Source organism: Salvelinus namaycush, chromosome 35 (genome assembly GCF_016432855.1).
Source record: "Salvelinus namaycush isolate Seneca chromosome 35, SaNama_1.0, whole genome shotgun sequence".
In the NCBI taxonomy this organism is placed as follows: domain Eukaryota; kingdom Metazoa; phylum Chordata; class Actinopteri; order Salmoniformes; family Salmonidae; genus Salvelinus; species Salvelinus namaycush.
In genome coordinates this window covers 9,958,775-9,986,758 of record NC_052341.1, presented here as the reverse complement: position 1 = coordinate 9,986,758, position 27,984 = coordinate 9,958,775, and the positions used below count along the sequence as shown (strand labels likewise).

Genomic DNA, 27,984 nt, shown 5'->3' with positions numbered 1-27,984 from the left:
TTGGCTGGATTCACAAGATGTGTACCTTTCATTTGCTGTATTGGACTTGTTAATGTGTGAAAGTTAAATATTTAAAAAAAATATCTTTTGAATTTTGCGCCCTGCACTTGAAGTGGCTGTTGTCATAAGTGTACCGGCACCGCCCTGCAGCCATAAGAAGTTAAATGTTAAAAATGATTTACCTTTTAATGTGGCATGAACACAACCAGTCATGATATTTTCATCTGAATGTCAAACAAATCACTTCAAAAAGTAGGCTACCTGTGCATGTTCGTTCCAGCGTCCAAACTGCATGTATACTGTATATATGAAAGGAAATAGAAGTCTGTTACAAAACACCTAAAGTGTGTCTAATGACATTCAGCATTTGCCATTGATTAGGTCTACATTAACTATTAGGTCTACATTAACTATTAGGTCTACATTAATTAGGCCTACATGAATTATGTCTACATTAATTAGGCCTCCATTTATTAGGCCTTCAGTAATTAGTTCTACATTGATTAGGACTACATTAATTAGGTCTACATTGATTAGGCCTACATTAATTAGGTCTACGTTGATTAGGCCTACATCAATTAGGTCTACATTCATTAGGCCTACATTAATTGATGCGTCTTGCTTAGAAATGTACCTTTTCTGCAGCCTGAAAAGTCGGGGACAACTGAAATGGGGCTGAAACTGTCACCCTAACACACACTGTCAATTTACTAGTCTAGACTATAATATGTATTACCATGAACTTCTAATAGGCCTACCGGTAGCCAGTGATGTAGTGGTAAAACAATAGGTGGGTAAACTCTGAATTTCAGTCGCTGTAAAAATATCTTAGGCTCCCTGTACTTTCAATGCATTTTTCTGAAAAAGGTGAGTACTTGCGTTTACCCTCCACTAGACCTACACCACTGCCTGTAGCCTACCCTCTCAGCTGAGGCAATTTTACATACATGAACACACCCAGAACAGGTAGCCTACAGTACATTCAATATAATACATGAGTACTACACCCTAGCTTATGAGTTGTCCATAATTCATGAGTTAATGCTTGGGTTTTCACAGATCATGTGACATAAAACACTACCTTTATTTCCTTACATTTTGACATTTATGACAATGTTATTTGTAATTATTAACAAATTAATTAGAATTTTGAAAATAAACCCTGTATGATTCCTGGATCTTTGAGATCTTGGTTGTCTGGTGATATTGTTGACCATCATCAGCTGATCCATAAAATAAAATAAATATTGATAGGAAATAATAAAGCTAAATAAACTGTCTTCTACTTCTGGCCACGGATGACATGGAGAACACCAGCAGCCTACCCGCGCCAAACTGAAAGCAATGAGCGCTCTAAACAGCTGACTGACAAAAGCCAACAACGATAAATCAACAGATGAATCTAATGCATTGGAATGAAGGCTATTTTTATCAAGGATGCATGGCAAACAAATGACGGAAATTAGGAAGTAACAAGGAAAATCTATGCTTAAAGCTGCAATACATAACTTTTTGGGTGAACTGACCAAAAGCACATAGAAATTTGAGTTATAGATCTGCCACTTTCATTGAAAGCAAATATAAGAAGCAGTAGATCTGGTCTATGGTGCACTATTTCTATGCTTCCCATTCTTAAGTTTAGTTTTTTGCGTCTTTTACTTTCCATGTTGTACACGAGCTTCAAACAGCTGAAAATACAATATTTTTGGTTATGGAAAATATATTTCACAGCAGTTTAGATAATACAATGATTCTCTACACTATGCTTGCTTGTTTTGCCACATAAACTGAAATTAGGCAAACTATTAGAATTTTAGCAACCAGGAAACGGAGGAGGGATTTCTGCATAGTGCACCTTTAAAAGAGCTCAGCTGAGGCCAAAAATCAGCATTACTGAGTGGACAGCTCCACCACAAATAAATAAATTGTAAAAAACCATGACGGAGCGGTGGGGGTGTTGGTTTCATTTGGAAGCTTCTATTTTCATATTTACCATTGTAAAACATATTTACCACTACAATTTAAACAAATAGGAGAATGGTTCAATTAGCATTATTTAGAACCCCCCCAAAGTTAGACTTTTGTTACATTTAAGGGAGCTAACATCTCATTCAGGGGAGTTGAGCCCCCCCCCCTCCCCCGTAATTCGCACCTTGCTGTCGTCCATTATATTAAGTCAACATTTCCCTCAGACGTATCCTGGTTATGTACCGATACCGTGTCTTAATTTGATCATCCTGTTGTTGCAGGAATTTTCCTGCACAGCAGGAAATGCAAGCTTGTAGTGTATTCAAGGTTTAAAAAGGCTTCTAAAGTTTGTAATTTCCACTTTAAAATGCCAGACTTAATTTGCCCAATATTGAGAAATGTATCAAATGTCCATAAATTATAATCCACATAATAATTCAAAATTCCTGTTTCTACAGGAATTGTTTTCCTGCTGTGAGAAACTGAGTCAAATGAAGAAACGGCATCTGAGGCATCACAGCCCATTTAAGCATACCAGCAAGCCTGGCTCACAAGACTGGCAGGTAACCTTGACCTGCCTGTTATGTGCAGTAACACTATCCATAAGATCTGAGCCACATCTGAGCTTAAATCCATACCTGCTGTGTGAATGCCATGAGTCTGACACCTTCCCCTGATACAAAACCGCGAAAGGCCGTCATTCATCCAAAGTGCAAATCCATCTCTTTCAATCTAATATTTATCAGCCTTTCTCTGGGTATTTCCACTGATATAGCTGACATGACATTCCTATGGACGACGAGGAGGAAAGCAAAACAGCCCATTTCTTTGTGATAATGCGGAGGAGGATGTTGAGAAACTTTTATGGGGGATGGAATTGATTGTAATCGTGATGTCTATTTTCATCATTAGCCAGAAAATTAGGGTTATATTTCTTCAGTGTTTAGCCACTTGCTGCACCTACCAATTTAGCAACATCTATCTTTATATTGTATTGAAACTATGAACAGAAGTGCATGTTTCTAGAGCCACACTTGTAACCAATGAGGCCAAAGCTGTGCTTTTTTTATTGCTCTCCTACATCTCTCGTTTTCTCTTGCTGACACTGTTTTCATTTCCGGCAATGGAGGGAATGTGAATCTCACACTCTAGAGAGAGACTAACATTCCAGTAGTTTTACTAAGCTGATGCATACTGTACATTCTCAACGGTTCTCAACATAGCAACGGTCTTAATGCTCTGTTTTGTCCCATGTGTAATGTAATGGGAGACGGGAGAACATCATTAGCCCTATTGAGAATATTAAATATTAAAATGGTTATTCATGTAATTTTTCTCTGTCAGGCCGGGTGCACTCTAGATAACAGGAAAGAACACAGGGTCACTGAAGCTTGATCACTGCATTGATCATGCCCTGATAAATGTTTAATTCCAAGCTGTTAAATAGATCTGCCAGTGAGTGCAAAGCAGAGCAGGACCAAGGTCTTTCAGGATGGTGACGTGTCCAAGATCATCTCAGACATTTGGCCACTGTGTCTTTTGAAGCTTCACCGTGTTTTTTAGGTTTCATCAAATATTTGTCCGTATCTTATCTATAATTGTCAGGGTAACAGAGTACCACAATATGAGTCATAATACCCATAAAACCTAGCGGTCAAACAAGGAAATGGTTCCAATAATCTTTACACCATGAATTTATCCCATATGGGATCTTTGAAACACTTAAAACAAAGGCTGTACTTAGTGTAGGCTTACCCTGTAAATCTCTCTACGACAAGGTGACTTTTATCAATATATTTGCCTGTATTTACCCCCCAAAAATGAAATGCTAATTATCTGCTAATGTGGCTAACATAAATTACTATAAATGCCATGACGATCTGGACGAGACTGCCTAATCGAGGCAAAGGTAAGAATCTCTGGATTAACTATCTAATGTTAGCTACATTTAGCAATTAATAAATTGGCTACATTTCTTTAATTTGACAATTCTGTGAACTGTCTTGTGCAAGTTTCAAATTGACACAATAACTGATAGTAAAGGTGTCAGCTGTGAGATGATGTGCAGGAGCTTGCAGGTAGTTTTTAATACTAATTAGCATTTTCGAATGCTAATCGAGCATTTTCGTCCCACCAGGGTAAGCCTACACGAAACACAGACCTTATTTTAATTCTTTCAAAAACCACCTATGTGAAAAATGAATGGTGAAAAAACGATTGGAACCATTTCCCTGTTTGACCGCTAGGTTTGTTGGTTATTATGACACCTCCACTGTGGGGCTCTATGCAAGGCAAAACAAGCACACTTTGAGAATATAAATCCATGCTGAAAAAAGGGGTAAACTAGGATGGTTGGAATCTTATTGTTATAAACACACAGTTCTTGCTGGGTGAATTGTCAGGCAAGGTATTAATTCAATGAAATGTTAGAAACAGGAGACAAAAATACTTTTATTTTTGTCTGGGTTTGCCTAACTTCAGGGACTCAGAAGATTAGATTCTTTACAGTGGCTATTCAGAAGACATGTATGGTTATGTTTCAAAGAGTAATTTTCGCAGAGGGGACTAATGAGATAAAATAATCGTGTGTGTATCTCGCTGCAGCTGAGCAGACTTCACCAGAGTAAATGAGAAGAATCTGTATACCGAACAATTCATTATGAAGCCAGTCGTATTTTGAACAAAGTACATGGTACAGATTTAGGATCTTCATTTGATCAGTTTCTCACAGCAGGAAAATAATCCTGAAAGAACAGGAAATGTGAATTATAATGTGGATTATAATGAATGGACATTTTTGTAAGGGTTGATACATTTTTTGTTAGGGCTAACAAAGTCAGAAATGTTGAAGTGGAAATTACAAACTTTAGAAGCCTTTTTAAATCGTGAACATGACAAGTTTGCATGTCCTTTAAGATCCTATATCTGTATATATTATTTTAACACGATGCTCTGTCAGTCTTTTATAACAGGCCTTCATTAGTCTCTCTAGACATCTGCATTTTCTTCCAAAATGTTCAAATGCTCCGGACTAGGCCTTCATCTCTGTTGTGTTGCCCATCCATTTTCAAATAACAGCTTATTGAGTGAGGTATTAGTTGGCAGCATTACAAGATTACCAAGCAGCCAAGTGAGTACAAAGATGTCTCCCAACACATTCTACCTGGTAATAACCTCCTAGCTGTTAGACCAAATCCTTCTGTTTCTGAAATCAGAAACGAACACTATATTGTGGCCACTTTCATCACCTTCAGTGCTACATCAAATAATAGATCTACATTCTTCAAGGAGCAAGTCCTTACTGTGCCTGAGGAAATAATATAATCAAACATTCTCTTCACTTGACAGGATGGAGATTAAAATCAATATAAACCAGCCTCCATTGATTTCCCTTTGATTCCAGCTAAAATGAAATGTTCAAGGATGGCAATAATATTGTGCAGAGAAGTCACATGGTAGTCTTGAAGTCAATACAATTAAATGTTTGTAGGTTCACACTTTTAGCCAAGAGCTGAGATAAAAACTGCTTTCCGTAGAAAGTAGATCCTGTATAGCCATGTAGCTATTTTATTCATTGCGTTCATACCAAATCCATTCACAAGTAACTGGCCTTCAAGTTATCATTTTAAAGATGGAATCCATAATGGTGAAACTTCCACGTCTATTGGCGATATTTCAACAACAAAGTTATTGCAAACAACAAACAATGTTTTTCCCTCTGACATCTGACAACAAATTCCATTTTTTCATATCACATTGCGTGACACTCCTCACCTCTGCTCGTCAACAAAAGAAAAACAATAACAGCGGTGGTGGGGCGGACAGTGGCGCTGTTTCCCCTATAATGCAGATTCCATCTTTAATGTACTTTACTTTTATAGCAAAGTACGTTATTGAATTGCAACCGTAAAACAGGAGAGCTACCAAAAAATAGTATTCACACTGAAAATGGTGTCGTTGACAACCACATCAGTTCTATGCAAATTCATAAATATGTAATGACTCTTCACCTTTCAATCATGTGATGTATCAATAAATCACAAGGTCTAACTCTGGTCAATCAGTATGCCTGATCAACATGATTTATCTACACAGCTTTGCAAACATTTTCAGAAAATCATTGCCTGGCATTATACCTCTTCCAGGAAATGTTCTGACCTGGCACTTTGCACTTTCAGCAGCTCAGAGGAGTGAAGTGCTATATTTGGTTAGCAGAATAAAATCCATTTGTTACTGAGTGGAAAAGCAGCACAAAGGGTGTTAAAAGTGTGCCATAAACAAAGGTGGGATGTTTCTTAAGATGGTTAATTAACCTGGCATCAGGACAAAGAGGGAACAAAATCCACCATTTCATAGTGTTCTTCCAAACAAACCAAGGCTCCAGCCAGATCAATACTGTACCTAGCGTTCTGACTCTTCTAGGAGACTTAACTGACATGCATTGTTCAGCTGAGAGAAAGAGGAAAGAGAAAGAGGAAATAAGAGGAAATAAAAGGAAATAAGAGAAAATAAGAGGAAATAAGAGAAAGAGAACCTTTTCCGTCACGGCGCGGGCCTGTGATCCAGGGTCCAGCTCCACCTCTTGCCATTAGTGTTCAATACCACTCCATGACGTAAAATGAAAATTATTGGTCACGTTCATCAGGGGTCAGGCTCTCTCAGACCAAAGGAAAGAGTTGGTCAAAAGTTTGTCATGCAACCCCAACATAACTTGTTTTTGTTTTTGCCATTCCTTACTTCAGCCAAAGTGCAAATGTATTGATATTTGTGGAAGCGAAGTTGCATATTTTGAAACACTTTATTTTTCTCAACAGTGTATTGATAAAAAAGTTACAATGAGCTGCCCATGGCTGTGTAATATCACAATATCAGTTCTCTTCACTAAACCCAGAGGTCATTCAACCCTGCAGTCTTTCCTCCCAAAGTGAGATTGCATTAGTAGTCTATTGATTAGACTTTGCTCCTGAGTGCCGACTGCTTCAGTGTATACAATTATCGTTTGATGAAGTGCTGATTTTGCTCCAATGCCTTAAAGAGGATCTGGCATTTCACCCAATGTGGCAGTTAGCCATCACAAACGAGATGGGTCCTGACAAGCTGAGTGTGTTAATGAAGTGTCTTGTTGTGCTCCCTATGGTTCGGTGTAACCCAATGATTGCTCCAAACCTTTCAATGCCATCTGATTGTTAAGTCGACTCCTTAGAAGTACAAATGGAAATACAGTGGAACTTGAAAGAGTAGAGGACGTGTGTTACATACAGTACCACTTATCAAATGTCATGACGTCCTTCTAATATGAATACTACCATATTCTACCATTGGAAACTATATCAAAAAATGACATGGGAAAATATTCAGGCCCTCTGTGAAAAAATGCTTAAGATTCAAAGTTAAATAGGGTCAGTGGGTAAAGTGTTTTAAATGTGGCACTTGCTGAAATCCAAGAGACGCAGAACTTGAATTATTGATTAAAAAAAATCTCTAATCGGTCCAGAGCAGCTCCCTAACTAAAATGCATCTCAATATGAAATCGAGAGAATTCACTATCTCTAATGGAGTTTGCAAGCTACATATTTGTAATTGAAGGCTAATTAACTTGAAAGTTTATGTTAAACCAATGTACCAGACAAGATTGTAACACATTTGATCTCTGAAAAAAAAAAATGCTACTATAAGTTTGAAAATAGAACTATGATCATTGGAGATACAATTCAATTCCCAAGACACAGGGCCAAATCAGTCGCCACACCAGCAGCGCAGAGAGATCTACTTGGAGAATAACTGGGTGAGCTCTGAGTCTGAGCAGAGACAGAGCAGTGATTGTGCGAAGCTTACCAGCATCAAATGCCGGGTCATCTTCTAAGGCCCTAACTGCCAGAGCTACCAGCTCAACAGCATCCAATGTACTGCCCAGGGCCAGCTTAATGCAGGTGCTTACCGGGGCTGAAGACCCTAGGCCCAGGCCCATGGGGGCCCAAGAAGCATAAAAAACACAATTAAAATGCATATATACACCGCAGTGGTGGGCGCTGCCATTTAAGATGAGGGAGAACGATTCTTTTTTTTTATGAGCATGGCCTTATTTAGTATATTACAGCATATTGGATGACTGTCATTCATATTCTATTCCCCCAGCTCAATGTAACATCGATAGTGTTATGCGTCTGTGTGTAGCTGGTGTAGATGAGTCAGGCGCAGGACAGCAGATATGAGTAATGTACGCAATTTTACTCAACAATAATCACAATACACGTCAATAAATCCAAGGCCACAATAACGGACCGCAATACAATAAACAATTACTCACCATCAAACATGGGGGAACAGAGGGTTAAATAATGAACAAGTAATTGGGGGATTGAAACCAGGTGTGTAAGACAAGGAGAAAACAAATGGAAAATGAAAAGTGGATCGGCGATGGCTAGAAGGCCGGTGACGTCGACCGCCGAACGCCGCCCGAACAAGGAGAGGGACCGACTTCGGCGGAAGTCGTGACAGATAGGTTGAGGCTACTACATGATACTCAAATTTTCCATATACCCATTATGAGGTTGCTACAAACTAGCCTATCAATGAAAGTTTACAATGTAGATGCAGAAGTTGAGAGAAATTTTAGTAATCAAAGTGACAGACATTTACACATTCTATACCACCTTGCACATTCTTACCTGCATATAGCTGATCTAGGGTGTAATCATTAGTCGAACAGCTGCAAACAAGAGTTTCTATTGGACAAATTCAGGTGCGTTTCTCTCTGTTTCGTTCTGTTTGCTTCCGTTTAAGAAATGTTTTGAATACACCTCTGATAACATGCAAGCACAGTTCACTTCCATAGCAGCTACATACAAACAGCATGATCCCTTCGATCATTGGATAACTCCTTCTCACATCCACGCGTTCTCCTTCTCTCACTTTTTCCTTTCGTTTTTGGACTTCAGTGCACAACAGGCGAAAAAACTTTTCCAAACCAAACCTTCATATCATATACGCTAACCGCTGCACACAGCCTACATTGTTGTCACCATATTAGCTAACATCAAGTCAATATAGCTACTAGAACTAACGCGTTAGTAAACCCGCTACAATCATGCAGTACAGTGTATATTTGGCAAGCAGTTTAGCAGTTACACTGGTGGATGTATTAGTAAAACCAAAAGCTTACCTTGACTTGGAAAAGTTCCAGTGTTGGATAGCCATAGCCAGCTGGGTAACATAGCACCCCTCTCTGTTTGAGCCAGGTTTTTGAGTAGGCTAAACTAGCTAGCTTCATTCACTAGCTAAGTAAGTGAAAGTGAAAAGAAATATAGCTAGCTCTCTCTCTCTCTCTTGCTAGCTGTACCGTATGCTTTCAGTACTAGATTCCTTCTCTGACCCTTTGATTGGGTGGACAACATGTCAGTTCATAATGCAAGAGCTCTGATAGGTTGGTGGACATCCTCCGGAAGTTGTCATAATTACTGTGTAAATCTATGTGAGAACCACAATCCTCCTAGGTTTTGAATTCAAGTCAATGTACCCAGAGGAGAATGGAAACTAGCTGTCCTCCGGCTACACCATGGTGCTACCCTACAGAGTGATATTGAGGCTACTGTCAACCTTCATTGCAAAACAGTGTGTTTTAATCAATTATTTAGTGACGGAAATATATTTAGCATCGTTTTATCTAAAAGACTAACTTTAATGTTTCACTATTTTTATTTTCATGAAATTCACTGAGGAGGATGGCACTCCCCTTCCTCCTCTAAAGAGCATTCACTGATATACAGTAAATATTAGAAATATAGTATACATAGGCACCTAAAGGACTCTCAGACCACGCAATACAAGATTCTCTGGTCTGATGAAACCAAGATTGAACTCTTTGGCCTGAATGCCAATCCTCACGTCTGGAGGAAACCTGGCACCATCCCTAGGGTGAAGCATGGTGGTGGCAGCATCATGCTGTGGGGATGTTTTTCAGCGGCGGAGACTGGGAGACTTGTCAGGGTCAAGGGAAAGATGAATGGAGGAAAGTACAGAGAGATTCTTGATGAAAATCTGCTCCAAAGCGCTCAGGACCTCAGACTGGGGCGAAGGTTCACCTTCCAACAGGACAACGACCCTAAGCACACAGCCAAGACAATGCAGGAGTGGCTTCGGGACAAGTCTCTGAATGTCCTTGAGTGGCCCAGCCAGAGCCCAGACTTGAACCCAATCGAACATCTCTGGAGAGACCTGAAAATAGCTGTGCAGCGACACTCCCCATCCAACCTGACAGAGCATGAGAGGATCTGCAGAGAAGAATGGGAGAAACTCCCCAAATACAGGTGTGCTAGGCTTGTAGCGTCATACCCAAGAAGACTCAAGGCTGTAATTGCTGCCAAAGGTGCTTCAACAAAGTACTGAGTAAAGGGTCTTAATACATGATATATTTCAGTTTTAAATTTTTAATACATTTGCAAAAATTTCTAAAAACCTGTTTTTTATTTATCATTATGGGTTATTGTGTGTAGTTTGATGAGGGGAAAAAAGCTATTTAATCAATTTTAGAATAATGCTGAAACGTAACAAATATTTTTTTTAAATAAAAATAAAAACAAATTTCTTAATCCCACACTGGTACTGCCTCCTCTCTTCATAGTTAGAAAGCCTGCAGAAGCTGCAGACCCTATCCACAGATGCTTTAGCAATCTTATTAGGGGTGAGACTACTTCTGGCTTCATCTTCAAGTCTGACAAAACAAAACAAATCATTTTTTTTAAACTGACAGAAGAATGTCCTAATTAAATTGATTAGACCTAATAAATTGTGTATATTTTCACATACAGTATAGGCTACTGTAGTATTACATATTTCTGCTCAAGTCGTGCTTGTCTATGTTCTGATTACTAAATGGTACATTACTAGTTTTATCTATGTAGCCTACTGTACATACAGTATGGCTATTTTCAGGTGCACATCCTGTAGGTCTAACCTGCACCTGTAAGATTATCATCAGAATGCACTGGTATGGCATATTGTTATTGCCTACTGTCTTCACAATGAAACTATCACACTCACATTTCATCTGTTTGCAGGCACCCTTCAACAAATTAGTGCATATAACTATTTGTAGCTCTAGTTTCACTTTCACAAGAGACCAATATGCTTATTATGTACAGTAGGCTATCACATTCATATTTTTTTACCTCAAGTGGGCAAACGTGCTCAAGTAGGAGTTGTTGCTAACACAACAACCTGCGCTACAGAATACTATCTCAATCCAATGTACTGTATGAAAGGTGTTCAAAGTTCTGAAACTTTTGTCAGTTGCCTACTTGTTATTTTCTATACACTACGACTTCGTTTATCAATTGTTGCACGTAGAATCGCGAAAACCTTGGGAAATAGCCTTGTACTACAGCCAATATAGTCTTATGTTGGACTCTTTTTATCCTTCTTTAATTCATTAAAGATGTTGTATTTTATCATTTGTTGACTTTTGAACACTTGATGTAAAAAAAATGTTTTATGTTTGGGGTGGTATTTAACTTAATGTTTGTGTTATTGACTGTACTTTGTTTATCTTTGTGTTGTTGTTTTTGTCGCACTGCTATGCTTTATCTTGGCCAGGTCGCAGTTGTAAATGAGAACTTGTTCTCAACTGGCCTACCTGGTTAAATAAAGGTGCATTTTTTTTATTTTTATGTTTGTATTTCTTGTTTTTTTGGAAGGTGTTTGAGATTTTTTGAAGTTATGTCTTATATTGTACACTTCTTAAAAAATAAATAATAATTCATTAGAGATGTATTTTAAAATGTTAATTTTGAACACTTTATTTTTACAAATAAAAGCACGGTGGGGGAAGGGATGTAACAATGTTGAGGTGTGAGTATCAGGATAACTTAATGGCATGTCTCAGGCTGGATACATTGGCAGTCAGGATTTATGGTTCCCGTTATCCAACAGTCGGTGGAGAAACAAGCTTTTGAGTGTTCAGAGATAAACCACCTAAGTTCTTCAGACTGGCATGGAAGTGGCTAGAGTCTTTAGAGGTTTAAGGATAATTAGGAGTCTGAAACTAGGGTATTTGGTGCAATGTACTCACTTAATGGCCCTGAACAAAACCATTTAAATTGAAGGTTTACGGCGCATTTTCACTACGTGAGAAAAATACAGTGGGTGCATTTCATTTAGTTTGCCTGGCACTTCAGCTTGAAGGCAAACCCAGAGTTCACCAAACCCAGAGTTCACCAAATCCAGAGTTCACCAAATCCAGAGTTCACCAAATCAAACTTGACTTTAGGTTGACAGATTGGCCTGTTCTCGCAGATAATTTAGTTGGTTATAAAACAAATCAAGATTACATCAAATATTTCTAGCTTTTTCAATAATTACAGCTGTACAAAGGCCTACATAGGCTTCTCCCAAATGTTTGTTTAAAAATGATGACATTTAAAATAACCCTATTGAAAAGTTTATACAGAACTTACAATGGCTTTCTCTCCTTTTGAAATAGTGCCTTTAATGTCTCTGCGTTTTCAGTTCTGAGAGCATCCCTGGGACTGTGAAAGTAAGAGAAGTGCAAGCAAAGGCATTTTAAAGAGTCAAGTGTCCTACGTGTGTGGTAGCACAATCTCAGTGGGATATGATGAATAAAGGCTTCATATTTCTTCTGGTAGACCTTAGTTATTGATCTAAACCGTTCTGCATTTAAGATGCCATCTGGGGGATCAAACACTTAAGCTATGGATTCCTTACTTAGATGTGGTTCTTCTCACTAATGTGTTGAGTAACACAATCTGGTGTTGTTCACAGAGTGACAGTAGACTCATTTCCTACAACAAGTCTAGGTGGAAAATATACTTTAGACCTAGCAGCAAGTTTCTCCCAGTGAGTATTTGTCATTGTTGTTATTGTTGTATCCAAATACAATGTGATGTATGAGTAGCCCTCTGATACATGGCTCTAGCTGCTCCTTCCAACTCATTTGCACTTCAAAACAATTTGTATCTCAGAATCATTCGCACATTTTCTCAACAGAACGTCTCATGGTACCTGCATGCAATTCATTCTATTGCATTTTTTTTAGGAGTAATAAGACAAATAGTAAACTATTGATCTATGCTGTGTTGATGTTGTTAAAGTCATGATGTTGATCAGGCCATCTTTACATCCCTTAGTTTTCCACTTTTCATCATGCATGAGCTAGGAGGTTGCACACTCTTAGAAAAAAGGATTCCAAAGGGGTTCTTCGGCTCTCCCCATAGGAGAACCATGTTTGGTTCCAGGTAGAACCTTTTTTGGTTCCAGGTAGAACCCTGTTAGGTTCCACTTAGAATCCTCTGTGGAAAAGATGGCACCCATAAGGGTTCTACAGTACCTGGAACCAAAAGGATTCTACCTGGAACCATAAAGGGTTCTTCAAAGGATAGATCATTTTAGGATCTAGATAGCACATGTTTTTTGTAAGAGTGTAGTAGCTCAAGCTCACTATGTAATTTCATTGAATTCATTGTGTAAGAAACGGATGAGAATCATGAATCATTGTGTCAAGATGAAGATTACAAAGAAACTGCAAGTGAGAGATACAGCACAGTCAGTATGTGAAATTGTTGAACCTTCAATGCACAACATCTGTACCCAGGTCATTATGAAACATGTGAAGTAGAGATTAGATAGTGTTCACCTTTTGGATACTGTCCCTTGCCTCTATGTTGTTATACTGTATACTACACACTTTGTTTGATGATCAACATGATAAATGAACATCACGCTAGCCTTTTCTTCAGCTCTTCTTCAGAGTCATCGCAAACACACTGCTTCTTGAAAGGATAACAACTTCTTGAAAGGGCCATACCACTATTTTTCAATGTTCCCATTGCTTTTCATTTCCTGGAAATGTTCATTGGAGTGCTTTTTAAACTTTTTCTTAACACGTATGTTTCATGTGGAGATGAGTAGAGATGTTCGGCCTTCTTACCCTAGAAGGACAGATAGTGGATAAACTATGACTGTTTACGCTGTAGAAGTCAGCGAAGATCATACATTTCAGGGAACCAAGTGGCCAAATACATGAAACAACCTGTCATACCTGATTTCATGGCAGCACTAACAACACATGATTGAGTTATATGCTTTAAATTTGATTTAAAGTGTCACAAATCACATTCTAACAGCTGCATTCATATACACTATATATACAAAAGTATGTGGACACCCCTTCAAATTACTGGGTTGGGCTATTTCAGCCACACCCCCGTTGCTGACAGATGTATAAAATTGTGCACACAGCCATGCAATCTCCATAGACAAACATTGGCATTAGAATGGCCTTACTGAAGAGCTCAGTAACTTTCAACGTGGCACCGTCACAGGATGCCACCTTTCCAACAAGTCAGTCTGTCATATTTTTGCCTTGCTAGAGCTTCCCCGGTCAACTGAAAGTGCTGTTATTGTAACGTCTCAGAGAAACAAGGGCTCAGCCTCAAAGTGGTAGGCCACACAAGCTCACAGAACGGGACTGGCGAGTGCTGAAGCACGTAGCATGTAAAAATCTCCTGTCCTCGGTTGCAAGACTAACTACCAAGTTCCAAACTGGAAGCACTAGAAGCAACTAGAAGCAGCGTCAGCACAAGAACTGTTCATCGAGAGCTTCTTGAAATGGGTTTCCATGGCCGAGCAGCCGCACACAAGCCTAAGATCACCATGCGCAATGCCAGGAGTCGGCTGGAGTGGTGTAAAGCTCACTACCCGCCCCAATGCATAGAGCCAACTGTAAAGTTTGGTGGAGGAGTAATAACGGTCTAAGCCTGTTTTTCATGGTTCGGGTTAGGCCAGTGAAGGGAAATCTTAATGCTACAGCATACAATTACATTCTAGATGATTCTGTGCATTCAACTTTGTGGCAACAATTTGGGGAAGGCCCTTTCCTGTTTCAGCATGACAGTACCCCATGCACAAAGCAAGGTCCATACAGAAATGGTTTGTGGAGGTCAGTGTGGAAGAACTTGACTGGCCTGCACAAAGCCCAACCCCATCAAACACCTTTGGGATGAATTGGAACGCCGACTGCAAGCCAGGCCTAGTCGCCCAACATCAGTGCCTGACTTCACTAATGCTCTTGTGACTGAATGGAAGCAAATCCCCACAGCAATGTTCCAACATTTAGTGGAATGCCTTCCCAGAAGAGTGGAGGCTATTATAGCAGCAAGCGGGGACCAACTCCATATTAATGCCCAGGATATTGGAATGAGATGTTCGACTAGCAGGTGTCCCAATATTTTTGGTCATGTAGTATACTTCTCCCAAATGGAGGCACAGTTTAACTTAGTTTTACTGACAAAAAATACATCTTGATTTTATTTTTCATTCTCTGATGCTTTATCCACCAATAAACTGGGTAACGCACTGAGCTCATTCCATCTACCACTAATCTGTCAGTTATATTAGACAACATATGGGCTGGGTTTTAAACAGAGTGTTTGTATATCAGCATCCAACTGGTTTGCACACAGAAAATGTGAAAAACAATTATGCTTTAGGAAAAAATGCCTTATCAAATTCCCTTGCAAGGCAAGGTGTTACCTTTCATTCTCATAGCTGTTTATTTTTTTCGTTGCTTCAAAGGAGAAAACAATTTAACACAAAACAAGATACACAGCTTTTGAACAAGGAAATAGGATATGGGAAATGTTTATGCCCTTGAATTTTTTGCCATAAATGGATGGACCATGGTCCATTGTAATTGCTGATATGCAATGTAGCACTCTGAAGTACAATTTTTAAAAATTTCAATTACCTCTGTGAGGTCTAATATCTTATTATTTTCACATTTTCTGTCTTACCGGAGGCAATTATTAAATTCACTTTTACCAGGTAGCTAGCACTGAAAATAATTGCGGGTCACAAAGGGCATTGGCTTGTCTGAATCCTGCAAGGCTGCACTCCAAGTAGAGCTGGTGGTGTTGCCACTTTGAGCCAACAGCAATAGCAGGGATTATTAGCTCAAGCCTGTACTCTGAACCAGCCTTGATTCAGAGGTATAGCCCTGAATCTTGACCATGTTGCTGTGATTCACAGCACTATATAATGTAGGCTACTTCCATAAAAACAGCAGCAGAGACAGTGCGGAGCTTGATCCGTATACTGAAGTCTGTTACATTTCATATCATGGTGTAGCAAAGACATTTATTTCAATGCAATGATTGTGTTCCAAAACATTAGCCATTGGTAGCTTACTCTGGATACGTATTGTACAATGCTGTTGATACAACACCTTAGATCACTCCAGAAACCACCTCAATGATTTAGTCAAATCAAATCAAATAGCATTTGTCATATGCTTTGTAAACAACAGGTGTAGACTAACAGTGAAATGTTGACAGGCCCTTCCCAACAATGCAAAGAGGAAAATAGAAATAATAGAACAATAATAATAAGGAATAAATACACATTGAGTAATGATAACTTGGCTATATACACAGGGTACCAGTACAGAGTCAATGATAACTTGGCTATATACACAGGGTACCAGTACAGAGTCAATGATAACTTGGCTATATACACAGGGTACCAGTACAGAGTCAATGATAACTTGGCTATACACACAGGGTACCAGTACAGAGTCAATGATAACTTGGCTATATACACAGGGTACCAGTACAGAGTCAATGATAACTTGGCTATATACACAGGGTACCAGTACAGAGTCAATGATAACTTGGCTATATATACAGGGTACCAGTACAGAGTCAATGATAACCTGGCTATATACACAGGGTACCAGTCCAGAGTCAATGCTATCTTGGCTATATACACAGGGTACCAGTACAGAGTCAATGATAGCTTGGGGTACGAGGTAATTGAGGTAGACATGTACAAATAGGTAGGGATAAAGTGACTATGCAACAGGATAGATAATAAATAGTAGCGTATGTGATGAATCAAAAGATTAAGTGCATTTCTCTTGCTAGTGTTTTTCAATTACATTTAAAAAAATGTTTTAACCTTTAATTTAACTAGGCAAGTCAGTTAAGAACAAATTCTTATTTACAATGATGGCCTACCAAAAGGCAAATGCCTCCTGCGGGGACGGGGGCTGGGAGTAAAAATAAATTAAATAAATTAAATATAAATATACGACAAAACACATCACGACAAGAGAGACAACACAAAACTACATAAAGAGAAACCTGAGACAACATAGCAAGGCAGCAACGCATGACAACACAGCATGGCAGCAACACATGACAACACAGCATGGTAGCAACACAACATGACAACAACATGGTAGTAACACAACATGGTAGCAGCACAAAACATGGTACAAACATTATTGGGCACAGACAACAGCACAACGGGCAAAAAGGTAGAGACAACAATACAACACGCAAAGCAGCCACACCTGTCAGTAAGAGTGTCTATGATTGAGTCTTTGAATGAAGAGATTGAGATAAAACTGTCCAGTTTGAGTGTTTGTTGCAGCTCGTTCCAGTCGCTAGCTGCAGTGAACTGAAAAGAGGAGCGAGCCAGGGATGTGTGTGCTTTGGGGACCTTTAACAGAATGTGACTGGTTGAACGGGTGTTGTATGTGGAGGATGAAGGCTGCAGTAGATATCTCAGATAGAGGGGAGTGAGGCCTAAGAGGGTTTTATAAATAAGCATCAACCAGTGGGTCTTGCGACAGGTATACAGAGATGACCCGTTTACAGAGGAGTATAGAGTGCAGTGATGTGTCCTATAAGGAGCATTGATGGCAAATCTGATGGCCGAATGGAAAATAACATCTAGCCGCTTGAGAGCACCCTTACCTGCTGATCTTTAAATTATGTCTCTGTAATCTAGCATGGGTAGGATTTCAGTCTGAATCTGGGTTAGTTTGGCAGCTGGGGTGAAAGAGGAGCGATTACGATAGAAGAAACCAAGACTAGATTTGATATGCAGCTTTGATATGTGCTGAGAGAAGGACAGTGTACCATCTAGCCATACTCCGAAGTACTTGTATGAGGTGACTACCACAAGCTCTAAACCCTCAGAGGTAGTAATCACACCTGTGGGGAGAGGTGCATTCTTCTTACCAAAACACATGACCTTTGTTTTAGAGGTGTTCAGAACAAGGTTAAGGGTAGAGAAAGCTTGTTGGACACTAAGCAAGCTTTGTTTTAGAGCATTTAACACACATTCCGGGGAGGGGTCAGCTGAGTTTATGACTGTATAATTTGCATATAAATGGATGAGAGAGCTTCCTACTGCCTGAGCTATGTTGTTGATGTAAATTGAGAAGAGTTTGGGGCCTAGGATTGCACCTTGGGGTACTCCCTTGATGACAGGCAGTGGATGAGACAGCAGATTTTCTGACTTTATACACTGCACTCTTTGAGAGAGGTAGTTAGCAAACCAGGCCAAAGACCACTCAGATACACCAATACTCCTTAGCTGGCCCACAAGAATGAAATGGTCTACCGTATCAAAAGCTTTGGCCATGTCAATAAACATTGCAGCACAATATTGCTTAGAATCAAGGGCAGTGGTGGGTCTTGCGACAGGTATACAGAGATGACCAGTTTACAGAGGAGTATAGAGTGCAGTGATGTGTCCTATAAGGAGCAGGGAGCTTTCTCTACCCCTTCGCATTGAGGACCTTTAAGGTTGCAGTGACACATCCATAACCTGAGCGGAAAGCAGATTGCATACCAGAGAGAATACTATAGACATCAAGAAAGCCAGTCAGTTGATTATTGACAGGTTTTTCCAACACTGTTGATTAACATGGTAAATAAAAATAGGCCTATAACAGTTAGGATCAGCTTGATCTCCCCCTTTAAATAAAGGACGAACCATGGCTCCCTTCCAAGCAATGGAAACCTCCCTAGAAGGTTACAGGTTATTAAGGTTGGAGATAGGCTTGGCGATGATAAAGGCAGCAACCTTAAAGAAGAAAGGGTCTAAACCATCTGACAAGATAGTTTTTTTGGGGTCAAATTTCAGGAGCTCCTTTAACACCTCGGACTCAGTGACTGCCTGCAAGAAGAAACTTTGTAGCGGGGCAGGGGAAAAGAGGGAGAAGCATCAGGGATAGTCACATTAGAAGGGGTGGGACATGAGGAAATGTTGGACGGGCAAGGAGGCATGGCTGAGTCAAATAGGAACCCTGACTTAATGAAGTGGTGATTAAAGAGCTCAGCCATGTGCTTCTTGTCAGTAACAACCACATCAACTTTAAAGGGACATGGGCAGCTGTGAGGAGGAGGGTTTATTCTCCAGGTCTTTAACCGTTTTCCAGAACTTTTTGGGGTTAGACCCACAGAGAGAGAACTGCTCCTTAAAGTAACTACCTTTGACATTCCGGATAGCCTGAGTGCACTTTAGAAAAAATGTGTTTGAAAAAAAGAGCAACCATACAGTAACAAATAAGGTTAAAGTGATTGTATGACCGTTGTAGAAAGTGAGAAGTTCTTAGAAAAATGGGTCCCAAAAGGGTTCATCCCCATAGATGCGGCGCAGAGGTCAATGGAACTCGACCCAGACAATGGAAATGCATGGGGGAAAGTTGACGAATCTCCTCATTGCCCCCCAGCAAAATGAGCCTACATTTAGATTACTGTTTATATGTATATTTCACACTATTTTGAGGTAAAAATTGATGTCAATCCCAATACATGTTCTTGTCATTGTCACTAATCAACTGTATTGCAGTTAAAAATGACTTTGATTACCCTACCACCACCGATTTCTGTATGCTAGTTATACTACTAGCTTATACTGGACAAACGGTAGTCAGCATTTAGCAGTCACATCTTCTAGACCTGAAAAGGAACAACTTCTAAATGTTATGAAAACAGCTAAATATATCCAAATAGGACTTAGTAACCACATTGTGGATCTGTTACAATACATCAGTCATGACGGAGTTGACGAATATCCACTTTGTTAGATCAGATTTGTTGAATGGGCGCCAATCCAGCGTCCTTCTTTTATCCCCCACGGTCTGCGTTCCATTGACCTCTTTACCGCATCTATAGGAGAACCCTTTTTGATTCCATGGTAGAACCTTTTTGGTTCCATGTAGAACTCTGTGGAAAGGGTCCTACATGGAACCCAAAAGGGTTCTACGTGGAACCAAAAGGGTTCCACCTGGAACGAAAAAGGGTTATTCAAAAGGTTCTCCTATGGGGACAGCTGAAGAACTCTTTTAAGTTCTAGATAGCACCTTTTTTTCTAAGAGTGTAGGAGAGCCATTTGGTCCCAAATTGACCATACCTTAATATTACCTTCCCTTCACTGTCCAATTCTAGTTAATAATTCATACACAGGGATATTGGATTTCCACATTCTGGGTCCCTGCTAAAATAACAAATTCATCATCTCCTTTTCTGTTCCATTCACACTAGGTTTTGGACACATATATAAGTTTGCACCAGGTTGCACCTAACTAGTGAGAGCATTATGACTTTACAGAGGTTCAAATTATACTGCCAGATCTCATTATAACATGTCATTTTGTAGTGCTTGTAATCATTTGAAATTTCTTTGACATTTTTTAAAAGTGTGCCATTTTTTATTTGCAATAACAGTGGACTTTAATTTGAGGTGTTTTTTAAACAATATAATGAAAATACAAGAAGTGTTAAATCAGTTTATAATGTTCAGCTTATAGTAAAAAGAAAATCATTTGGATTGTGATTTAAAACATTCGCTGCTGACATGGTTCAGAGCTGTTAGTGCTGTAATTGCAGGCCACGAATGCATCAACTGCCTGTTTCTGAATCTTATGGACAATATAAATGCAAATCATCAATCAATGTGGACTGTCTGTCATGTTAGGACTCTGAATATGCAGTTTTATGTTTTGGCCACCAGAGAGCTGCAAGAATCCATCCATTTCATATCACTATGCAGGTGTGGCAAACTAAAACAGTACATAAATGCATTTTAGACTGTGGCAGTGTAAGTGATTTTTCACATACTTTCATGATCTTATTCTTGGAATAACATCAATTAAAAAGTGTTTTTAAAAATAAATTGTAACTTTAGTAAAGTATTTGCAATATGTCTACAACCTTCCTGCCTGCCTAACTTGGCTAACCTGCCTTTGAGCACACTACTGGAATTCTGAGATCATTTTTATACCTTGTAAAAGTTACACCATAGCACACCCTTTCAAGTATTGTGCTTTGAAAAAGGTGCACTCAAGGTACTGTCAGATCAAAGCTCAAATAAATTCTTCATTAATGGGTGTTTTTCCTTCTCAGATATGGTTGTTATAGTCCCTTTTGCTCTACTTGACCCTTTCCTCTAGTCTGTGCATTCTTAATGGCCCATTGCAGTCAAAAACATTTCCTGTGGTTTATATATACTTCCAGACTATGAGGTTGGAATAATACTGTGAAATTGTGAAAATGATGATAATGCCTTTTTAGTGTAAGTAAGAGCTGTTTGAAAGGACCTCCTACATTTTTCCTCTGTTTTGGTGGGATGGAGTTCTGGCCTGGCAGTAAATTAGTTAATAGACCAATAAGACAGGAGGTTCCAAGCCTCTCTGTCAACAACAGATCATTTTCAGTTTTCCCCTCCCACTCAGACAACTCTCACAGTCCTAGCAAAATTCTTACTTGAGAAATTGTTCTTTGCTAAGAAGATGGTGTTTTTGTTTCTTTTTTGACCATTTGAATTGAAAACAATCACAGTAAGGTACTTAATTGTTACCCAGAAACAGCTGCATTGGACCTTTTAATAAATGTTGGTTCTGTTATTCATATGGTCATACATGTTTAAAAAATGGAACATTATATCCCTCCTAACATATATCGTACCACTCTGTCTTTGGACTATACAACCAAGCAGATATTACACAGGGGAACCAATCAGAGAAAAGTTATTGCAGGTATTTTGCTGATATGGTTCATTACGATAAGTAGCCTATACTAGAGAACAGTGAAGTTTGAAATGTAATACTTTTGCTAATATTGGTGATTGTTCATGGAACAATAGATGGCTACAACCATCAAACTAGTAGTAGTAGTTTAAAGGATAATACAAAAACATGGTGTCCCACATTAATGTTATGAACTTATCGTTCTATTTATCGTTATCACATCAATTCAGGCAATTTATTACGATATGGATTTCTGTCCTTATCGCCCAGCTCTAATCAGTACAATCTCAGCAGTCATATCACAAAATATTCCTTTATGAAAGATGCTGACCATTATTCCTAACTTCCTGAGAATATTAATTCCCTCAATCCCACCTGTGGATAATTCTTAGAAATCACCAAATTGGCAATTTGTCTCCCTCCTTTGATTATCCTATCCACCAAACATAGAACATCAACCTATGTCAGAAAGCATACAGCTTACAGTTTATACCGAAAAATAAAGATCAGTTGGGAAAAAACAATCACCATTTTGACACTGCATTGAAATACTGTTATCATTATAATAACAATGCAGGTTGTTACAGTATTTGTTATACCCAGGAGCATGCAAACTACACAACAAATCGACTTGGTCTTGTTGTGCAAATACACATGATAACACTCACACTCTACACACACACGTACACATGGATTTTGTATTGTAGATGTGTGGTAGTAGGACACACACTTAATGTGTTGTGAAAAGTGTTATGAAATGTAATGTCATGTAATATTTTTTATTGAATATAACTGGACCCCAGGAAGAGTAGCTGCTACGTAGGCAGTAGCATATGAGGATCCTTAATAAATACAAAATGTCAGAATCTGCTCTATCTGTAAATGGTCGCTCCGTGTAGCCATACGCTTTGTAGTAAGCTCTCCCTAAGCTATGAGATCACACAACCTTTGTGTTTTAGTGAGGATGTCTTTGTCCTTGGGTTATAGAACGTTCTCTCTTCCTCTCAGCCTCCCAGAAAGAGCACATCACGTCAAGAAACCAAATCCAATACGACTGAGCCCATCTTGTAATGGACATTGGTATAAGCTGCTGTTTATGTGGCCTTGAGGAGGACAAGGATAGCTGTTAAAAGACTAATGCTTCTACCATTTAGAATGTCTATAAGTGTATCCTTTAAGAGGCTGTAGCAGTATGTAGAATGTTTCATACTAGAAGGGTATTATTATATAAACTATATGATAGGTGATTATGCTCAGCTACGTTCATGACACGCAGGTCTATAATCCATTCAATCATTAATAAAATGAGCTGGATTTATACAGTTACTTAAGTGTGTGTGTGTGTGTGTGTGTGTGCGTGCGTGCGTGCGTGCGCGTGCGCACCTGCATGCGTGTGACCCTTCTGTAGGTTTGTTGTCACCACATTCTAATCCAACTTGGCAAGTAGAAGCTCGCAACAAATCCATTGATTAGTATTCATAGGCATACCAAAATAAGCTCACTCAAACCACAAGGCAGGCTTGAGGGAACATTACATGCAACATTATTTTTCACATGTCCTTTCCTAGACTCTTAGAAAAGAAGGTGCTATCTAGAACCTAAATGGGTTCTTCAGCTGTCCCCATAGGATAACCCCTTGAAGAACCCTTTTGGTTCCAGGTAGTATAACACTTTTGGGTTCCATGTAGAACTAAAAAAGGGTTCTCCTATAGGGACAGCAGTAGAACCCTTTAGGAACCCTTTTATCTAAGAGTGTACGGATTGACAAAACATTTTCACCCAAGTGTGTGCAGTCTTTGTCCAGCATGTCCCGAGAATTGATGATGTTTTCACATATGACATGGAGATAAAAACACACCTCTACTCACTTAATGTTTCATTGTGTTGGAACAAAGCAAAAGTCCATGTTAAATTGTGACAATCAACTGTAATGGCTCATTTATTTTGTGTAAATTAATTTTAGGAATGCCTTGAGATGTTTGATCTGTACCATCTAATTTATTTCCATTTCAAACCAATTTGTGTAAGACAGGTATTGCCTTAAAGAAATTCAACCTAATTCCATTTTGGCCATGCATTTCTCACCTGCCACAGATGTATTGTCAAAATACTTTTTGTCTAGTAAAGGGAATAGAGTTGTGACAATACATGGACACTAATGCACGGTAGACTAAGACCTTGCATTTCATTCATATTAACAGGTTTATTGTGTTGCCTATCTAACTTCACCGTATTTATGTCCCGTGTAGATCAGTTGTAGAGCATGGCACTCGCAACGCTAGGGTTGTGGGTTCGATTCCCACGGAGACCAGTATGGATAAATATGAAAATGTATGCACTCTGGAAAACGTAAGTCACTCTGGATAAGGGCGTCTGCTAATTGACTAAAATGTGTCTGCTTGTTTCCACACGTGAGAAATTTTCAGCACCAAGGACAGCGGCTGACGGAAAAATATTCGCTGTAGCCTACTACAACAGCGCATTATCATAACAGTGTTGAGATTTGTTGTTTGCGAATAGTCTGTCTCATATGACCAATCGTGTTTCAGAGGGGCGGGGAACGCCACGCAGTCTCTCTGTAGCTAAGGTGGCTGATTCTCCAGGAGGGAGTGGGATGTGGAGAGATGTGTTTATAGCTCTGAATTTCAGTTCTCAGTCAAGCATCACGTGTAATTGAAGAGATTCCTTACGGATTTTCTTGCGGTAGCCTACCTATAAAGAGAATTACCAAGTAGAAGAGAGACGCGCATTCCGACCCTCATCACTTTTGTCGTCTCACCTGCACAAGCGGTGAACAGGAGAGGTACCTTATCATGGATCAGGAGAAATGCTTACCGGAGCTGATGGCCGAGAAAGATACGCTGGACTCCTCATTTGTTCATGCAATGCGTCTGCTTGCCGAAGGTAACGTGTCATTGTTTTGGCCGGTCTTTATCGCTACAATTATCAATGTGTTGTAGATTATTTTATTGGTTTTGTCTACCAGTCCATTGTGTCCACAGGCATCACATACAGTATGTTGGGAGATGAAGGGGTGGATACCTGTACTGATTAGCTACTGCGTATATATTACGCACGAGACTGAAAAGTGTGGATTTACTGATTCAATTGAACCAAAGGTGTGTTAAAATACATTAAAACGAGCTATATAACTTATCTATTCAAAGATTCCTTGTTGGTGTTGGTAGTGCCATCCAAGAGAAAATACAAGACACTTTAATCATAGCTTGTGTTACTGGATTTGTAAGGGAGACAGATAGTCAGAGAAACTTTCCCCAATAAAATTCAGCCTCGACCTCAACTCAATTTTACTAAATAGTAGGCTACAAATGTTTCCCCCAAAATTGTCATGCTTGTCACTTCATGTCAGACTATCATCAGCGACCCTCAGATGAAGATAAGACAGGGAATGGTGCGTACACACACGCACACACACGTACGCGCACGTACACACACACACCAATATTTAGAGATTTGACTGTGTGAATTACAGGTCAGGGTGTTCTTACACCTTGAAAGGGGTGTGGGTTTGTGTTCCTACACAAAGCAAATATGACCTTGGTGATTCCTTTATAGTGGGGCTTTGCCATCCTACATTCCCATCTCTGAGACCTGAAATAGCCTAAATATTGCCCCCAAACCATACCCTCGAAGCCAAGCTTTTATGGTTCAGTGGTGATGACTGTGAACTTTGGGAGCACAAATGATCTGTTTTAAACTAAATGGAATCAAAGAACATCTACAGAAATATATCGGGAGAGCTTCAGGACTGTATTTTGCTGAGTGGTTTTGACTTCAGTGAAACCTGGCAAGAGGCCAACAATAAAACTATTCAGCTTGTTCAGCTCTTTAAAGGTGCACTATGCAGAAATCTCTCTGCCATTCCCTGGTTTCTAAAATTCGAATAGTTTGCATAAATTCATTTTATTTGACAAAACAAACAACTATAGTGTAGAGAATTACTGTACCATCTAAACCACTGTGAAATACACTACCGTTCAAAAGTTTGGGGTCACTTAGAAATGTCCCTGTTTTTGGAAGAAAAGACCATTTTTTGTTCAAAAATAACATCAAATTGATCAGAAATACAGTGTAGACATTGTTAATGTTGTAAATGACTATTGTAGCTGGAAACGGCAGATTTTTTATTGAATATCTACATAGGCATACAGAGACCTATTATCAGCAACCATCAGTCCTGTGTTCCAATGGCACGTTGTGTTAGCTAATCCAAGTTTATAATTTTAAAAGGATAATTGATCATTAGAAAACCCTTTTGCAATTATGTTAGCACAGCTGAAAACTGTTGTTCTGATTAAAGAAGCAATAAAACTGGCCTTCTTTAGACTAGTTGAGTATCTGGAGCATCAGCATTTGTGGGTTCGATTACAGGCTCATAATGGCCAGAAACAAATAACTTTCTTCTGAAACTCGTCAGTCTATTCTTGTTCTGAGAAATGAAGGCTATTTCATGCAAGAAATTGCCAAGAAACTGAAGATGTTGTACAACGCTGTGTACTTCTCCCTTCACAGAACAGCGTAAACTGGCTCTAACCAGAATAGAAAGAGGAGTGGGAGGCCCAGGTGCAGAACTGAGCAAGAGAACAAGTACATTAGAGTGTCTAGTTTGAGTAACAGACGCCTCACAAGTCATCAACTGGCAGCTTCATGAAATAGTACTCGCAAAACACCAGTCTCAACGTCAACGGTGAAGAGGCAACTCCGGGATGCCGGTCTTAATTTTTAAGTAACCCCAAACTTTTGAATGGTAGTGTATATTTTCCATAACCAAACTAATTGTATTTTCAGCTGTTTGAAGCTGGAGTACAAAACCAAAAGTAAAAGACGCAAAAACAAAACTTAAGCACGGAAGCATAGAAATAACGCACATAGAACAGATCTTCCGCTTTGTATACCTGCTTTCAATGAGAATGACAGATCTACAACTGACATTTCTATGTGAATTTGTCAGGTCGCCCCAAAAAGTTACATATTGCAGCTTTAATCAGACAAAAAAGTTGATTTAATTCAGAAGACCTCTAAGCCATGTGTCATTACTGGCTTTAAAAAAGGTTATGCCTCAGTTAACCATGGTACAAACGTGCTATTACCTCCACTGCTACCACTGTACCAGCAAGCTGCCGCTGCTATAACTGTACCACACCGTAACCACAGCTGCCAATACGACTGAAATTATACCAATGATATCACCTATACTGTCACAGATCCCTCCAGAACTTTCATTATGCACACCTGTCCCCTATTCCCACTGATTAGTACTTGTATAAGTGTGCCCTTTGGTTTCCATTGGGCTGTTGATTGTTGTTCCAATGTCCGTTGGTATGTGTGAGTACCTGTGCTGTGTGTTTTGGACTTTCGTGCCCTTGTGGATTGCGCAGATGATTACGGGTCTCGTCCCGTGTGTTAATCATTGTGCGCGTGTGTTATTTATTCGAGGTACTCCTCGCTCTTTTGTTTGGGTTTCAACCCTGTGTTTTGTATACGTGTTTATTTGGTCTTCGTCCCCGTGCCTTTACACGGCACGCCGTAATTTGGGTGCAATAAAAAAAAACATTACGCATTCCTGCGTCTGTCTCCCGACCATTCATACCAACGTGACATATAGCTCTTCAGTTATGTTTTCCTTACATTTGTGTAGTTTATGCATTACGAGTATGTGTACATCATGTACATCATTGCACTTTTTGTTTTAAATGCATCCCTAGTCGGAATAATCTATGGGAATTTGTATATTAGACTAGCTATTACTAATGTCTGAAGGGAAGAAAATAGTCCATATGTGTGTGTAAATTCCTCCTTCCCATTAACTGGTAGAAATAATTAGCCGGTGATAATCTACATGGTTGATCGAGATGATATCTCTTCCCATGTTGAAGTAATTGAAGGATTTCCACAAGGGTTCTAATCAGTAATTTTCATGGAGGCACCAGTGAAATTAATTAAATTGGCAATTGACATTTGTCTTAAGGTGCATGTGATAAGTGTATATGTCTTCATAATGTTTTAAAAGTTTTACTCAAAGGGATGTAGACATTTAGGGCTATTTGCTCGTGGATTTGTTGCAAAGAGCACTGGGTTGGTTTTGTTGTGCGTGTCAGGTAGTGGTAGATACTAGTGTCCTACAGATGAGAATGCTGTTGGTTATCTGCCATGTATGTAGG

General features: G+C 39.3%; 1 protein-coding gene across 2 annotated transcripts in view; it reads left to right on the top strand.

The window, feature by feature from the left end:
• Positions 1 to 24,615: 24,615 nt before the first annotated feature.
• LOC120029476 (KH domain-containing, RNA-binding, signal transduction-associated protein 2-like) overlaps positions 24,616 to 27,984 on the top strand; it is a 117,131-nt gene continuing 113,762 nt past the window's right edge. For both annotated transcript variants that reach the window (XM_038974708.1, XM_038974707.1), the window contains exon 1: positions 24,616 to 24,706. In XM_038974708.1, the coding sequence (XP_038830636.1) occupies positions 24,616 to 24,706 (91 nt within the window). The remainder of the gene's footprint in view (positions 24,707 to 27,984) is intronic.